The sequence below is a fragment of the Siniperca chuatsi genome, linkage group LG17 (genome assembly GCF_020085105.1).
Source record: "Siniperca chuatsi isolate FFG_IHB_CAS linkage group LG17, ASM2008510v1, whole genome shotgun sequence".
Taxonomy (NCBI): domain Eukaryota; kingdom Metazoa; phylum Chordata; class Actinopteri; order Centrarchiformes; family Sinipercidae; genus Siniperca; species Siniperca chuatsi.
The window spans coordinates 3,073,453-3,091,228 of NC_058058.1; the positions used below are offsets into that span (position 1 = coordinate 3,073,453).

The following is a 17,776-nucleotide window of genomic DNA, read 5'->3' on the forward strand; positions in this document are numbered from 1 at the left end:
ACGCGAGACTACCGGTCAAACCTTTCACAATAAAATCCCTGCTGCTGCCACAGTTTACAACTGTACAGTGATGGTCAAATCCCAGATAGGTGTTGATAAGGAAATTACCACAATGACTAAATAAAATATTTGCTTCTTCTGTTCGTATCCAGGCTATTTCAACCCAATTTGACGCTGCTTCCCATGGCAGTCATAAAACGTTTACAGATTGTCAGTAGAAATTCTTTTTTTTATTATCACTATAACACTCCTTTGAAGTGTGGTAAGAAAAAAAACATAAAACGCCACTTTTACCAAGGCTGAGGCCTGTCCCACAAGTAATTATCTACTGAAAAACCGTAAGGCTCATTTTAGCCACTTTGAGAATAGGTCTGGTGGACAAAAGGGCAATAAGACACATACTGGGATAGTTTTATTTCAGCTTCAAATGCTGGTGGACAAGTGCTGTGGAAACCACAACCAGACTACATTTCAAGCAGTTTGGCAACTGATACTTTATGGAGGCTGACTGCAAACACAGATTTGTTAGCTTGTTGTTTACATTTTTCATGGGTCTGTATTCACGACCCTTTTTCTCAGAGATTATTCAGTTCAACACCTGCACACCAAGTCCAAGCCAAAATGTATTCAGATAAACAGCGTTTCGAACCAAGAACTTTGTCGAGATCAAAATGTTAGGTTTAACGATCGTGAAGACCCAAAAGCCCAGAGAGCAAATCTGTAAGTTTGAATCAATCAGATTTATTCAACACAAAAGATCACTCAGGGCAGGGCAGAGAGCGGCCTCCAGAGTGGCAGGCAGGCTGAGAGAGCTGAGGCAGGTGAGTGAAGCCAGTCACGCTGGCTGAGATCACTGGCAGAGGACGAATCTGGAGCACAGACAAAAACAGGGTCAAGCAGAGAAGCGAGCAACGAGGTAAACTGGACTTGACTGGACTTGATGAAGACTGAGGAGAAGAGCCGGGTTGATGTACTGTGAGGTCTCGATTGGATGATGAGCAGCAGGTGTGCCGGCGATCAGCAGCAGGAGGGAGACCAGAGCGCCACGCCCAGACCAGCACACACACACACACACACACACTCCCACAGAGAGCCAGACAGGGGGCCGACAGGGAACACAGGGAAGAGGAAAAACAACAGAGCACACAGGGAAAGGGAGAGAGATGTAGCAGGACCATGACACAAAAGACCTGAGTCTTTTAAATGGCCTTGCACCTACGGGACGTGCATATAATTACACTCAGCTGGGGCATCCAAGTCGTCTTCAGTATAAGCCAGCAACCAAACGGTACCAAAAGTATTACCTTCAGTGACAGAAAGCAGCCCACATTTGTCCTTGCACAAATGGGATGAGATGACAATTTTTTTCTTTTAATTTGAAGACCAAGTTGCCTTACTTCCTGTCTCTCTATAGCTGTTTGGCCAGCTTAACGCTGCTGAGCCTGTAGGTCTCCTCTCAGTTGAGACTTGCAGGGACTGATGGGTGTTTCCCGCTTCATTCACCATCCACCCCTGCAGCTATTCATTCTTTTTACCTAGTTTAATGCGAGGTGAGGCAGCAGAAAAATGTGTTTGAGCGGCAGGCAGGCTGAGCGGCTGTGGGGACAAAATGTGTATTTTTGGGACCCCTGGCTAAATGCTGTATGGCTCCCCAGGGCTCCTTTTAATCTGCCTCTCTCTGTTCCGGTCAGGTGGCTCGATGTAGAAACTAAAAGTGAGGATTATGGAAGCAGACTGGAAACAGTCACACATAAAATTGTTTTTAGACTGACAACTTTCCCTCAAGTTCATAGGTGGGTTACACAAGGCCCCAGCAGAGAAAACACTTTAAAAGGTCCTGTTCAATTTATTTCAACATGCCAATGCTCCCAAATCAGACCAGAATAAGCCCGTTCAATTCCATGTGCTCTTTTCCCTGCTTACATCTTCATGTCAGTAAAACTAGTCCAAGTCGGGTCACGTTTACTAGGTTGTGTAAACACAAAGACCTCAATGCTTTCACCATAATTTGCCTTGCATTATAATGTGTTTGTTTCACCAGCATAATATAATGGGCCTTGAAATACTTTAGATGTTCTGGAGCAACATAGTAACGTCCACACAGAGCTGCAGCTTCGGATGTGCAGGTGTCCTTATCTCTGAGATAGCACAGAAACCTTGAATCAATAATGGGCTTCTGTCTGATGAAGGTTGAGGTGCTCAGTTTCTCTGTACCTCGGTTATTATGGGTTTGTTTGCTGACCATGCCTTTAACAAACAGTTGAATTGGAGGTCTCTGAAGTCTCTTGTATTATCATAATCATGAATATTTAACAGTAAAATTCTATGTGTTCCCTTCAGACTTTGAATTTCATGTTTCCAAAACTGCAGTTTGAATAAACAGTTTGTCATCCTGAGTTTTCAGTTCATTATCCATCTGTTTGTATATAGATTTACAGTTTAATACACCTCAATGCTCCCTAAACTCAGATTAAGATTGGTTAATGTAATTTACATTACTGTAAGTACAGTAGCATGAAACCATGCAATTTCAATGTCAGAAAAACTATAAATTAAGAATTTTCTGCAGCTCTGGTCCAAATATGACGACGATGATGATGATGAAAAGCAGTAAAAGCATAACCGTTTATATAAACGTTTTCAAATCAGATTTACAAAGTGTTTCATGGTGAAAAATTAAAAAATGAAAAGCACTGGTAAAACAACAAAAAACCCAAAAGCCTTGCTATTGCTGACATGAAAGCAAATTATATATTATGGGCTGTTGTTAAAGTTATGACTCATCTCAAATTCTCTACTTGCAAACCGGCAGAAAAGGTTTGTATTTTTGAAAAGTGAAAATTTATGGTACCAAATGTTCTGTCTGATAGTGCACGCAGAGTTTTGCAATCAAACCCTTCTTTTCATAAACCAGAGAGCCGAGACTCTGTTATGTGACTGGACAGCCGCAAATGAACTGACCGAACTCGAAGATTCAAATGAACTCCAATTCTATTTCTGTTCCTGCTGAAACAGAAAATATGACCCTTTTCACCTGCAGAGAATCTCAGGTACACTCACACAACATGCTTTGATTGTGACTGAATGGAAAATAATGATGTGTGTGTGTGTGTGTGTGTGTGTGTGTGTGTGTGTGTGTGTGTGTGTGTGTGCCCCCACAAAGGAAAGAGATGGCTGCATGGAGCGGAATGTAAAACCGGAAAAAAAAGATGACAGGATGGCATCCATCTATCTCCCAACATAAGAACTGAATATCTCAAACTTTGTGCTAAATCCTATACTACATTTTTCTCCTAAAAGTATATTTTTTAGTTTTTAAAGGATCATTTGATCTTTTTAGCCAATAAATGGTCTTACATGATGAATTTTCTCTCCTTAAATCCTTTCATTTGTTGCGTAAAAAAATCAAAGTGGATCATATAAAACGTCTAAAAGAGTGGTGTGCTGTAGTATTGATTTATTATTTATTTACTATTGAAGGGTGGGACATCCTGCCAAAAGGAGATACCGCTCCACTGAATTCAGTTAACTTCACAAAGTCAGACAGGCTCTTCCAACTTATGTTAAGGTATCTTATTCTCTCTTATTTTGCAGGTTCATGTCGCTGTCAACACTGTAACACTACAACCCAAGCTGTGTGCAGCCTCTGCTGCAAAGAGTTTATACTGCAGGTAGATATTTACACCTAGATAGGTGTTCCTTGGTTTTACCAGTAGGAGGCAGTACAAGAAGTGATTCGTGGTCAACATATTTGCAGTCTGTGTGACTCCCAAGGTCATGTTTTGACAATCTGTTAGGCTGAAACGTGATTCTTAGTGATATTTTCGATGTTTTGTTACGTTTTGGTGCACATTGACTAGTTGTGTCTTTCACGGTGCGACCAGGTTTAGCAGCACAGGTGTTAAAAGTAACAATCCAGCATTTTTAAAATGCATGTCTTACTCTGAGTCAGATGAGATGATCAATATCAGTTAAATCACTGCGTGTCTGGTAAAGAGAGAGGTTCATTATATGGTTGGCCTATAGCACAAGACTGGACATAGGAGTAAACTGTTAGCCTATCTCTGTCAAAACTCTTAAAAGTACAACTTAAACCAAACAAGTCAATTTGTTCTTTATTCATACTAAAATAACGAGATACTGCAAGTGATTTTGCTGTGTTGGTTTTATAACAACAGTTTGTCACCATCATTGATGAAATGTGCTTAGATGCTGACTGTAGTTTTGTTCCCAAACTAACTTTGGGTCAGTAAATTTGTTTTGAAGATATATTTTAGCAATTTGGTGCTGTTATTATGGTGTCTTATGGTTTTACACGTTTTACTCCTTTGTAACAAGACCCAGGGCATATTGAATCACAGTCATGTATAAAATTACTTCTACAGCAGTTGTCAACAGCTAAACTTCAGATTAGATACTGTATGTGATCATGGAAGCAGAGAGTTTGGGCGGGTCAAGGGTTAACTGCCATTCTTTCAAAGATTTACCTGCTTCGCATTGAGTCAGATATGTTGTTCATCATCTCTTGTTCTCCCACTTTTGTTGCTCTTGTTCTCGTTTTTTGGATTCAACACACTCACTGTAGCAGCCACTTGTTTACATTTCATTTATCAAGCCGTCCACCACAATCACAGCACAGCAAGTTGATTTCGGTTTTGATGTTAGAGCGACCGAAATCCTTCTTGAAGCACAGTTATGCAACTGCAACTGCAGTGCCATGCACCATTTCATCTCTGTCATCATGAGCTGTCAACACCTCTGCCATGATTCAAGCGGCTGATGAGTAGAATGTCCTGTCAGCAATGTATTGAATGTTCTTTTTTTTCCTGGGATTTATATACTGTAGACGTCTAATTCTTTTCATTTTATTCATCATTTTTTTATTGAATTTAACCAGGATGGTGTCTTGAAATCAAATTTTTGATAGAATCCCAGCCAGTGGTACCCTGACCACCGAAGAAAGGAGCCACAAGTCAAAGCTATTCTGCTAAAGAATCATCACAGTGTTTAGTTGCTCCAGATTTGCATAATGATCCGTAATGATCAGCAGTGTCAAGGTTAAAAAACTCTCCGTGAACCTTCCCCTGTCCTTTCATTTGCATTTTCTCTTCATTATGACAGTGAATTTAATAAGTTAAATCAATAATAGATCAAAGCTCTGACCTTCCCAGAAACCACTAGAAGAATCCTGATAGTTTCCATTAGATTAAAAAACATTAGAAATGATCATAACCTAGTAGGCCCATCACATAATGGTTTGTAGTGAGTGTCTAGACTTTTCATCATGAGCTGTATTTGTTTCTACTGGTCTGCAATACCTTTATAGTGGTTCCATTTCAAGCTGCATTTACAAGCTGTTTCTTAATGGTTTTCTAATGGTTTCCATTATAAGGTACACTGGTTTCTAAATTGTGATGGTTGTCATGGTTTCTAATCGTTTCCATCACATGTTGCAGTGGTGCCTAATGGATTCCAATGTAGAAAGTGATTTGTGGTGGCTTCTGTTATTTTCCATTACAGTAAAGATCTGTGATGGCTTGTAGCCTACTGGTTTCTGGTGGTTTCTTTTACATTCTGCAATGTTTCTAATGGTTTATGATGGCATCTAATGCTTACCATTGCATTCTGTAAAGATTTCTACTGCAGTCTATAATGGTGTCTCATGGTGTGTGATGGTTTCTTATGGCTGCTATTGTTAGATGTTATGGTTTACAATAGTTTCCAGTAGTTTCTAATGATTTCCATTGCTGTGTAATGGTTTCCGACGCAAAAGAAACCATCTAATGTTTCTACTGGCTGGTGATGGTGTGTAGCCTAATAGTTACCTTCACCAAGGAGGTTATGCTTTCGGTGCCATTTGTTTATTTGTTTGTCTGTCAGAAAAACTACTGGCCCGATTTTCATGAAACTTGGTGGAAGGGTGTACATGGGCCAAGGAAGAACCATAGACTGTCTAAAAGAAGTGGACGTAGTCACTGTGACATCACCCATTGGTTTGTGGACTATTGTTTTAAAGCCTCAGGATTGGCATTTTGGCCGTCGCCATCTTGGTTTTTTGCAACCAGTGACCGGAAGTGACCATAGTGGATGATGGGGTGGAGCTGGGGAGCATAGTAAATGCTAAGTTATCAGCTAACGCTAGCACTACCTAGCTTAGCAAGGTGCATCTGTAATTCACATTAACTGTGATATCAATAGGAATGCTAATTTTGACTAGCAAAAAACAGGCTTAAAACAAAAAAACACACACACACACACACACACACACAGGTGCTGCCACCACCTGGTAAAACTGCAAACTGCCCTGTCAGTGAACTGCTCTCATCATATGTGTAGTTGAAACATATCTGAGGTGTTTCAAAACCTAAATGTGAAGCAGCTCTGACCTCCACTTCACCTCCAGTCTACTGTAACCCTCCATCTCCCGGCTCCACCAGTTTATGTTTTTGAACCGCACACACGACTTCTTGACAATATTTATCTTTTTTACAATGTACTTACCAGAAAAAATGAACAGCCGATTCCTTAGAGTGTCTTTTACTACAACCGAACGCTGAACAAGACATTTTAAGGCGACTAAAATATTACAATTAACTTTCATGAACTGAAAACACACTGTGAAAGGACCCAAGTTCTTAGACGAAAACACAGACAGCACCCAAAAACAAGTTCACAGTTATTTAAAGGGGTCATTTTCTCATAGACTTCTTGCAAGTGGAGTCGCTCCTTGCTGGTCATTGGAAAGAATGCAGGTTTAAGGCACTCCCACATTGGCTTCACTTTTCAGACCCGGAGGTTGCCGCTTGGGGAGAACACATTATATTATGGAGCGGATCCATGGCAAAATGAACTGAAGCCTAAATATAGACAGTATTTCATATAGCTAATGCTAAAATCTACCTCTGTTATGGCACATGATGTTGCTGGGAGATCTGCAACATAGCAAGCAAATCCTCAGTGCATCGTTGCACAGCTTAATGGCCTGTTGAGCCTTTCGACAGTCGGTCTACTCCTCTGTTTTTGTTGAATGTGTCTCTACAAGCTCGGAGTCAAAAGCCACTCGCCTGGAATTCTCTAATATCCCCTGGAATTTTCAGGAATGCCATCCTGTCCAACTTATCACTGAGACAAGAGGATGTGATCATGACAGAAGTGCTGGAGAAAGTGAGAGCTGGGACTGATGAGGAGTGAACCCTCCCCCAGCTACTACTGTTGAGGAGCTCATGAGCAAGGCACTTGGAGCTGATGATTCTGTAATTAAAATAAAGCCCCAGGAATTTTCAGTGAAGAGAAGCTAAACTGAGGTGAAGTATTATAACCTGATTGTGACACAGCACATACTGCACTATCCTTCCACTTGATCTACTGTAACCCCTCGTACTTCAGCTCCAGCTGTTTATGTTCTTGAGCCTTCCAAATGACCTCACGCTGTGAACTTTGACCTTTTTTATGAACTTGGTAATAACCATCAATCACTGGGAGGATTGCGGCAATGTCAGTAATGACAGTGATTTTCTTTTCTTTCTGTCTTTGTAGCATTGAATTGACTGAAAGTTGGAAGAGAAAGCCAAGTTCACCAGTGCAGCACTGACCCAAAAATTTCACATGATATCATGTTTGGCAAAGGAAAAAAAATCATATCAACTGATTTATGTACTGATATCACAAAACAAACATCCATTGATGTAAACTCTGGCATTCTTTTAGGCTTTTCTTTCTTTCTACCCCCCCCCCTACATCTTCAGCTAGTGTAGTGTGTTACTGTGGCAACAGCTTTCTGTAAATGAATATTTGTTGCTATAATCAATATTTTTACATTAACAATAGATCATCACACATGACATCACAAATGACCACATGTATATGAATGGTGTCACTTGTAGTTATGAACCCACAGATAATTATTATCCGCCTCTGCAGTTCCTCTCAGCTCTATGGAGCGTTTCAGCTCATTGTTCTGATTTCATGGTTCGCATCTTTACTGTTTTGGTTCACTGCTCTCAACAACTGAAAGGGTTATAGTAAGTCAGTGTTGTGTTTACAGCTTGTTTCTGTTGCACCCACATGGCCAAAAATCTGTTAATGTAGGGTGAAAGCCCCTGAATGTCGGATCTGACCCAGGAACAGCGAAAGTGAAGAGCTTAAAGCAACACATAGACTGCACCGAGTTTCACTCTGCTGTTTTTCAGCTGCTGTTTTAAACACACACACACACACACACACACACACACACACACACACACACACACACACACACACACACACACACAGGTGCTGCCACCACCTGGTAAAACTGCAAACTGCCCTGTCAGTGAACTGCTCTCATCATATGTGTAGTTGAAACATATCTGAGGTGTTTCAAAACCTAAATGTGAAGCAGCTCTGACCTCCACTTCACCTCCAGTCTACTGTAACCCTCCATCTCCCGGCTCCACCAGTTTATGTTTTTGAACCGCACACACGACTTCTTGACAATATTTACCTTTTTTACAAACTGTGTATTAACTTCGAGAATCAATCAATGAAGCCTTTGTTTATATTCTCTTTGTATTTCACATGAGAAATGCAGCGTAAAGTAGTTTCACGATCAAAATCAAACAAATTCAAACAATTACAGGGGAAGAAACAAAAGAGAGAAAAAGATGACGCAAAGCAATTAAAAGCATAACACAAATACTTATAATACTTATAAAATTGCAATTAAAGCAGTATTCTAAATATTGTTAAGCCTTTACCAGGCTTAATCTCTACTTGTAATTCTGTATTGCACAAGTGAGACCTCTTTTTTAATATTTAGTTTCTTAATAAAATCCTCAGTACTCTGTATTTTAAATTAGTATCCAACCATGATTCTACTAACTGCCTCTCTGAAAACCACCATTAAAGATGCTGAGTCCCCAGAATCACCCCGCAGAGAGATATTTCACTTTCTGTCGAATCTGGAGTCAACTACACAAATGAACAGAGAAAAGTCCCACAAACACAGTAAAAACAGATACAGTGCAAAGGTATAAAAAGATAAAGGAATGAGATAAAGTGAGACTTCAAAACAAAGCACTTCAGTTAAAGTCTGCTTCCTCTCAAAATTGTTGATCTACCTCACACAATCTTCACACTCCTCACTTCCTTTCTGGGAATCAGACGTCGCAGGGAGTGGATGGAAAAGCAAACACAGCTGAGGGGGGCGGGGTGGTGGTGGGGGTGGGGGGGTGTTGGTGGTTCCAGGCGTGCGCATGTGTGTAAATGCTGCTGTGACACATGCAGGTAATGTGTTTGTGTGTTGAGGAGGCAGTGAGGTGGCACACGGGGTTAAAAGTCCAAACCACCCCAGTGAAGGAAACAACAACTGCTGGAGCGATGTCAACAGCATGATTACTTCCAGGGTTAGACTGTAAGACAACACAATGCAGGTGTGTCTCAAAACACCTTCACATGAGCACTTTATTATAAACACATTTTTCTCCTGTCTATGATCATTTAGTATAAGGAGGTCGTCCAGTTCAGAAGGTTTTGTGTCAGAAACATCTGGCGCCAGGCAGATCTTTATTTAGAAAAAAACTCTTTCGAACAAAAAGCAACAAGTTTTCAGTTTAGAAGAATACTTGTTTGGAATAAATAAAAGAACTGGGTAGTTCTGCCGAGACAAAGAAAATAGTGCCTCCTACAGAAACTCAAACTTCATTAACAGAAAATCCAAGACAAACAATACCACAGTTGGAGTGAAAAAATACAAATTTGGGGACATTTGCTGTCTGGGTGGAGCTCAGGTAAGATGAGCAAGAGGCAACCACCATGGCTGACTATGATAGGCTGACATACCTGTCAATTAGGCAAACACCCCCTGAAACAGACATCTCTTTAAGCCTTTCAGGGAGTAAGAGCAATTGTTTTTATCTCAAGAAAGAAACGGAGGTTTTCCCATCACTTCAACAATGATTTTCTTTTGGGTGACAGCATGTAGTAGCCATTAGAGGAGCACTTCTGCATCAAGCCCACAGTAACAGTGGCGTGCTATGTGGAAACTTTGGCCTTGTGGCCTATTGTCAAAACTGTAAGTCGCATGATGCCACTTTTCATCGTCTTACTTAAAAATGGTTGTGAAACTAAGGAATACTTCCTGACCATTAACACACGTGCAAAAACATCTCTTTGACTTATCACAATTTGAACCATTAGATCCAATATATTTCATAATCCACCAAGAATCCTATCAACATATTATTTGTTTTAATTTCCGTTTGTGTGTCAGCTGGGTTCAACCGGAGAAAGATAATAATGCTGATGAGTTAAGGGCCACGAAAGTGGAATTTTTTTGATGCAGTGACTTAGTAGCTTCAAACAGATTAGTCATCATGTTTGGATATTTCGCCCAATGTTTAGCTCAGTATTTGCTCCAACATTAAGCTGGCTGCTTGTTTCAACAAGTGTTGATCTTGTCTGATCTGAAAGTTATATCTTCACCCAGCCTGTCTGAAAACAAATGCCCTCTGTCAGTTCAACATAAACAGAATGTTTCCAATGTAATTCCTAACAAGGTTATCTCCTGTTTCATTATTGTGTTCTTGCAGTCCTTTGAAGAAGACCTCAGACAGGACACGCGTATTAGTAACTGTTTCATAAAAGAAGCCAGAGCGCCGTACATGGCATTCTCAGCTTCTACTGTACTGTCCATCCATCAGTGTTTCTTTCATTGCTCAGTGGTCAGTCTCCTCCATCACCTCCATAACCACAGTTCTGGGTCCTGTTAGGATCAGGTGGCTGACAGTCCGGTAGTCCAGATTGAGAACATTGAGCCCATTGACCGAAACCACAAACTGACAAACCTGTAGGTAAAGAAGGGAAGGGAGCAATGAATGAATGAGGGCGTCAAAGACAAATTCACTTGTAGACCTTTGATGGCACTGAATGTGATTTACGGGAATGTTAAAAGGTAAAAAGGAAGCATCTAAAGCAGATAGTCAATGTAAGAGGTCCACTGAGTTTCATTGCACTTTCTACTCACAAGTTATTCAGAAGAAAAAAAAGAAAGAAATAATAATCTACAGTTCCTCTATTGGCCACTAGATGTCACATCCACACAAACTATTGAAATTAATGGAAACCCCCCCAACTTGTCTTAGAAATTCAGCTCATTTCTGTCCACAAAAGCTGGGGCCTCAGAATATAATGATCCTCCTTTTAAATATATCAAAGCAACACCCATCATCACTAACTACATTTCCCATGATGCCTACCTTCATCCCAGCAGCAGCGGCTGGGCCGCAGGGCTCCACAGCCTGGATGTGACACGGCCTGTTTCCTCTCACCACGAACCCCCAACCCACTGCATCGCCCACAATCTGGAAACACACAGAGCGGTCAGTCAGACGGTCATCTGTAGCAGACACGACAGGAGAAAAGCCCTAAACGTGCTGCAGGACAGGCTGTGGTTCAGTGGTGGAATGTAGGACATTTACTCAACTACTGTACTTAAGTACAAATTTGAGGTTCTTGCCATTTTATGCAACTTTATGCTTCCACTCCTCTACATCTCAGAGGCGAATGTTGTACCTTTCACTCCACTACAAATTTTCATCCCCTTCCTGTCCATGAAAACTATGTTTCTCCACATTTTGAATGTGATTTTTTTCACTGAAGGATTAAGTTTTCCTTCATGGGTTGAGAAAATTCTCCTTCTTCTTAAGCTAAATAAACTCTTTAACCCCCCCCCCCCTCGGATCAGCTGGAAAATGTATCGTCACAGAGCTGAAAACAGGCTGTTTTTCTGAGCTCATGGAAAGTTTTTGGAGATACGTGGTTCTCACAGGACAGCGACACTGCTGTAGATTAAACTACCAAACAATATATAAAGTAGTTAAAATTAGCTCAACCTACCAACATACACATTAATGCAGCAGTAATATGAATCCAAAAACATCAGATATAATAGGAAAACACTGGCAGGGACCATTTTACTGCATAATGAGTACTTTTGATACTTTAAGTAAATATTGCTGATAATACTCACATGCTTTTACTTAAGTAAGGTTTTGAATGCAGGACTTTAACTTGTAGTGGACTGTTTCCACAGTGTGGTATTAGTACTTTTACTCAAGTAAAGGATCGGAGTACTTCTTCCACCACTGCTGTTGTTAAATAAGAGTTATTGGGTTTATTTGGTAAAATGTCATGTGCCTCGTGCAGACAGTACATTTCCTTTTTGTTCTTGAGAAGCTCCAGTCTCTCATCCCTTCTCAGCTTAATAAAAAAGGCTTTCCCCCAGTGTTAACTGTTAAAAGAGGTTAAATTGTTAACATACTGTACATGTTTTCTTGATGTAGGGTCCTCCTGGCCTTTGCAGCTCTTCTGTGCTCACTGGTCTCTTCAAGACTGAACATGAAACAAGTAAAAATGTCAAAATAAATATATAAACCTAATTTCTTTCAACAATGGCAAGTCACATTGCAAGCAGATTAAACAAATGATATGCAAATGATAACAATACATACAGTAAATGATCAAAGTCCCTTTCATCACCAGTTAACCACCCACTAAAAACAACAGTTAAACCTGTATGTGCTGCATATGATGTGTTTTCATTGCAAAATGAGATGTTACCTGTTTTCAACCCCTAACTCAATCTCAATATGCAACAATTGTTAAATTAATATTGAGATTTAATATAATTACCACAAACAAGTTAGTAAGTCACTGTCAGTCTTTGTTATAGCATCGCAACACCATTGCACAATTTTGACCTGATACAGATGTCACTTAAAGGATTGATCGACTCTATGACTGACAGCTCTCCTCTTCACTCAGACATCCTTTTGAATCCTTCCTACACCCGACGGACCGAACACCACTCTTTCTGGGCTGTTGTTTGTCTTTGTATTTGACTTTCAAATGAATAAAACATGGCAGCTGTACCGTAAATACCTAATGTCTCCTAAACTGTCCTAGACCTACACAACGTTAAAAGACTCAAAGGCTTTTTGGTTTAATGCAAAAAGATCACATCTCAAACCTGTACAGGTATTTATTGTTTTACCTGATTTGGGGTTGGAGAGCACCGATGAGGAGGAGTTGGTCAGGACGACTCCTCTCCTGCTGTATCTGCTGCCGTCACTGCTGCTCCTCAGCCGGGCTCCTCCCTGATCTCCACACCCTCCTCCTGCAACCGCCTTCACCTCCTTAGAAGGAGCCACTGATGGAGAGAGAGGAAATCAGGTGGAGAGCTCCATGGCAATGATCCGAATCAAAACTAAGCCAGTTTTGTGTTTAACTTCCAACAATTCCGTTTCTGTTCAAACATGCCTTGATAACAGCCGACGCATCCTTAAACAGCAGAGATAAGAAAGACAGAGGTCACGGTGTTGGCTGGGGGGCTGACATATGCCCTTTTGCTCTAAGACGGACAGATGTGCAGCCCAAATGCCCCCGAACTGCCCTCTGATCGGTCTAAGTGCTCTAGTTTGACTACTGACCAAAAATGAACCCTTTCCTCCATTTTTGTTGTGCTTTATTGTGTTGTGTTGGTTTCTTTGTGTTTCTGTTTTTGTTCTGGGTCAGTGAGGGTGTGTGAAATTAGTTACGTATGTTTTTGTATTGTGTTGTTGCCTTTTTGGTTGTTTGCTTTGACAACTTTGGTTTGTTTGCCGTGTGTGTGGAGAAGGAGATGTCCCTTTTTTATTCTGGCCCCTGGCCCCTAGAGAGTCTGTGAACACACACACACACACACACACACACACACACACACACACACACACACACACACACACACACACACACACATCTCTCTGTGCCTGAATCTCCACAGACCTGGTTTCATTTCTACAGTGTAAACACAGAAATGAATGGGGATAAGATGATTAAATTTGATTTCGACATAAGTAAATGTTAACACCACAACTGCTTCTGACAAATGAAAACCAGCTATTATCATCACTCACTATGCAGTGCTGGTGAGGGAAGCAACGCCCCCCCCCCAAAACCACCGCTGCAGAAGTGAGCATCATGGTTGCTTTTGCAGACGAAACTCCCACAGAAAATAAACAGGGTAACCGTTTTAGCGTAATGTAGTAAACCAGCACAATGTGCTAAAGCAAATGTGATGCATTACTGTAATATTGCAGTTACCACAGAGTGTAATGTCACATGAAGAACAATTTCAACCTTCAGTGTAGAACTTTCCAGCAGGTGCCACTATTTGTTTTGCGTATGTATATGTGAAGTTAGTCACCTAGGTTAAATTTTCACTCTGTTGTTGATCAGGGCTGGTGCGCTTGCCGGTGAGTGTCTGTAAACTGGCAGTGCTAGTAATTCAGATTAAGAATTAATGTCTCATGATTGTGCAATTTCATTAGTTAATTCTGATGTTTGTTTTGTGTTTTCATTGCAGGTTTACAACCTAGCAACTTAATTGAGTAGTTAATTGACGAGCTAAATGTTACACATAACTAGCTTGTGGATGCTTATTGTGTATGTGTGCACAATAAAACTCAAAAAGTGGCTCGAGTTGTGTCCGCCGTGCTGTCCTGAAACCCTTCCAGTGGGGAGTTTATTGAGCTACAGCAGGTAGCTTAGTAAAAAACTGGACATTCAGTTTGTCAAAGCTGATATCTGGTAAGATACAAGACAGAAGCACTACTTTGGAGTGAATTTGGTACTCTGCTAAAGTAACTCTGCTAAAGTAAAGTAAGTAAAGTAACATATTTTGCACAAGTTTACACTAAAACTAACAAATCTGCCAAAATGCTGACTATTCATTTCCTTGATTTTTAAAATCCTAGAATATTTGCTTGAGGCATTCTGCTGTCATGGTGGATTAGCAGATGAAGATGTTCACCATGTAACCTCAGTGTCCCCAATTCAAATCTGACTGGTCAGCTGCTTTCTCTCCCCCCACATTTCCTGTCTGTCTCTCGACTACATACAGTACAACCTAAAAGCAGAAAAAGCTATGATTTAGTTTTTAAGTTAACACTTAAACCACGTGGTTATAGTCAGAGAAAGATGGGGGTTATGGGTAAATATCTAAATAAGTCAACACAGACTTCTAGCGTGACATGGGCTGCACACCTGGACCTCCATTATAGTGGCAGGCTTTGGGCCCATTCACCTTGTCAACCATCCACCTTTCAAGTCTGCAGGGCGTTTGATACTTCAGTGATTTTGAGCAGAAAAACCATCATAAAGTTGTCACATGTAGCATTTTTAAATTTCTTTTTTAAATTTCTTTACCATTAACCACTCGGTGATGGTCTCATATGCTTATGTGGCAAAGATTTACCAATCTGAAAATATTGCATGAAGAACCATTTATTTTATGCAGTGGACATGGTGCTTGTTCTGAATCTTATCTCCACACGCACAATTTTAATTGGGTCATTTTATGATAGGATGACACAGTGACTCATGGAAGATGACCTCAAACACCCAGACAATAAAATGATAAAGTTCATTTGTTTACTGTTTGATGAAACATGGCATGGCCTTTGTCTCATCTTAACAACAACACTTTCTGTTTGGGATAATAATTCATCCACTACTCCCTCTGGTAGCCAGGTTACTGTCATAAACATGACCAAAATAATTTCTTAAAAAATGAGTCTAGTTTTAGTTTGGCAGTTAAAAGGATTGTCCCCTAACTGTCAGGTTCTGCTGGCAGCAACATGCTTGATCAACTGCTCGGAAATGTCAGTGTTGTGTGAAGTAAAGTTATGTGTTTTACATTTAGTATTTACTCAGCTCTAATTTACTCATTGTTTCCCACAGCTCCTGAGTAATTTCTCTATCAAACAAACAATAATAAATGCATTTTAGTACACACCACTCATCTTACATTTCCAACAATCTGTTTCAGTTTTTTTCACCATGTAAAGTCAGTTTGTTTCTGACTATTGTTTCTTGCTATAACAGCTTATAACTGATGACATTCATCCCCATTCACACTTTCACACTGTATGGGTGCATCTGATGATCTTCATCACAAAGAGATAAAACTATAGTCAGCTATTAAAGACGGGTTCTTTAAAGGGATTTTAAAGAGGACCAGTGTTTGGTTTCTATTTTACTTGACTACTCAAAATGAAAACTAACTGAGCAAGTCTCTCTTTATTTACTCGTCACATATTGTAAAAACATGGCCCAGTGGTTTGTTCTGTCCACACACATGCTTCTCATGACATACTGCAGGAGTTAGCCCTAAGTTGGAACCAACAAAAGTGAAACAGTATGAAGAATTCAAGAATTGGAAAACTGGTGTTATGATTTACCACAGCTCTGATCTACCACATTAACTTCTAAAGAGTGTTCTCAGTTAAAAACACAACACTGTGAAACTAGTGACAGCAGAGTTTGAAAGATACAGCAAAAATGGTCTTTAAGCATTAAAGCACGAGATTTTTGTGACTAAATTGAAATCACATATAACTATTTGAATATTTGTTGAGGGCACAAAGGCTCTGACCCCTGACCTCTTTACTACATTATTTGTTTCTGGTGATGTTGATAAAGTGGGGAGTCTGACATTTCCAGGGCTCAGGATGTAGCAGTTCTTACCGGCTGTACGAGGTCCCATCTCTTCTCGTTCGTTTAGCCAATCGTTCAGAGGAAAAAAGCTGCTGAGGAAGAATCCAGAGAAGGAAGACCTTTAACTGCTCATGTAAACTGACAAAAAGCCAGATGGACACATGGACAGACAGACCATCAGTCTGTAACAGATCTCTGGCATTAAATGAGTTTCTGCACAATGAGACAGCTACCAGTTTTCTAAATCAGCTGGTCCGTTAAGTCTGTCTGTGTGTGTTTACAGATCTCAAAGCGAGGGTAGTCATCCGGTTCGCAAAAAAAAAGTGTGTGTGTGAGCTAAATATTAAACCCATGAACAAACAAACTGACCCTCAGTAGGAGGGAGGAGGAGACACATTTCAAGTAGAATTTTCCCTCTCTGTAACAGTAAAGTCATATTAACGATACACTACAGTTTATGTATCACTTTTCAAAACAACATTTCAGAAATGTTTCAAAGCTCAAGTCCTTTGTGCATTAATCTAAATATGAAATAAGAGCTTTTTTTTTTAAACAACATCCAGCTTCTGCTTCCATGGTCGAACCTGAAGATGCTGCATGTAAAGTTTTCTTTATCTCATAGAAAGAATCATTGGTAGGAACTTTAAGCATAATAACAGTGCTTTGTCCTGCACCGTACAGAAAAATCTTTACTGTGCAGAAAAGAACAAACAATTCATGGAATTACAAAAATCGAAAGCCTCTCAAATTATTTGCATTAAAGCAAAAATAATCTGAAAAAAATCTCAATCTTTTAAATTAAATTTTAAATACAGATTGGGGATGGAGTGGAGTGGGAGTAAGCCCTTCAGGATCAAAACAAAAGATAGAACTTCTACTAAAACAATTTAGAAGATATCAAAAAAACATTAAACCGGCACAAAATGGTAAAGAATAAAAATCAGGGGGCGCCCCGGTAGCTCACCTGGTAAAGCGGGTACCACGTATGAAGGCTGAGTCCTTACGGCTCGGGTTCAGTTCCAGCCTGGACCCTTTGCTGCATGTCATCCCCTCTCTCTCTCCCCTGCCTTTCCTGTCTCTCTCTCCAGCTATCATTATCATAATAATGGAGAAATTCAAAAAATTAAATCTTTAAAAGAATAAAAATCAGGTGGCTCTGGAGGGTTTGATTACAAAGATTATTATTGCATTATTTAATGAGTTCTCGTGTCTTCCCCTTGAGGCTTGAAGGACAAGCAGTCTTCCAGGTTGCTGGTTTGACTCC

At 40.2% G+C, this 17,776-nt stretch overlaps 1 protein-coding gene across 3 annotated transcripts; it reads right to left on the reverse strand.

The window, feature by feature from the left end:
- Positions 1 to 9,423: 9,423 nt before the first annotated feature.
- On the reverse strand, positions 9,424 to 16,826 carry LOC122864772 (DEP domain-containing mTOR-interacting protein-like). 3 transcript variants are annotated; one of them, XM_044172401.1, is made up of 5 exons: positions 16,543 to 16,826; positions 13,031 to 13,186; positions 12,299 to 12,369; positions 11,235 to 11,339; positions 9,424 to 10,823 (listed from the first exon to the last, which is right to left on the reverse strand). In XM_044172401.1, exons 1-5 carry the CDS (start codon positions 16,559 to 16,561, stop codon positions 10,695 to 10,697), a joined length of 480 nt encoding a protein of 159 aa, XP_044028336.1. In that variant the 5' UTR covers positions 16,562 to 16,826; the 3' UTR covers positions 9,424 to 10,694. The 3 variants fall into 3 exon arrangements, with proteins under 3 accessions (XP_044028336.1, XP_044028337.1, XP_044028334.1); XM_044172402.1 differs by having other exon boundaries at positions 12,304 to 12,369; positions 16,543 to 16,820; XM_044172399.1 differs by having other exon boundaries at positions 11,235 to 11,374; positions 12,304 to 12,369; positions 16,543 to 16,820.
- Positions 16,827 to 17,776: the final 950 nt, after the last annotated feature.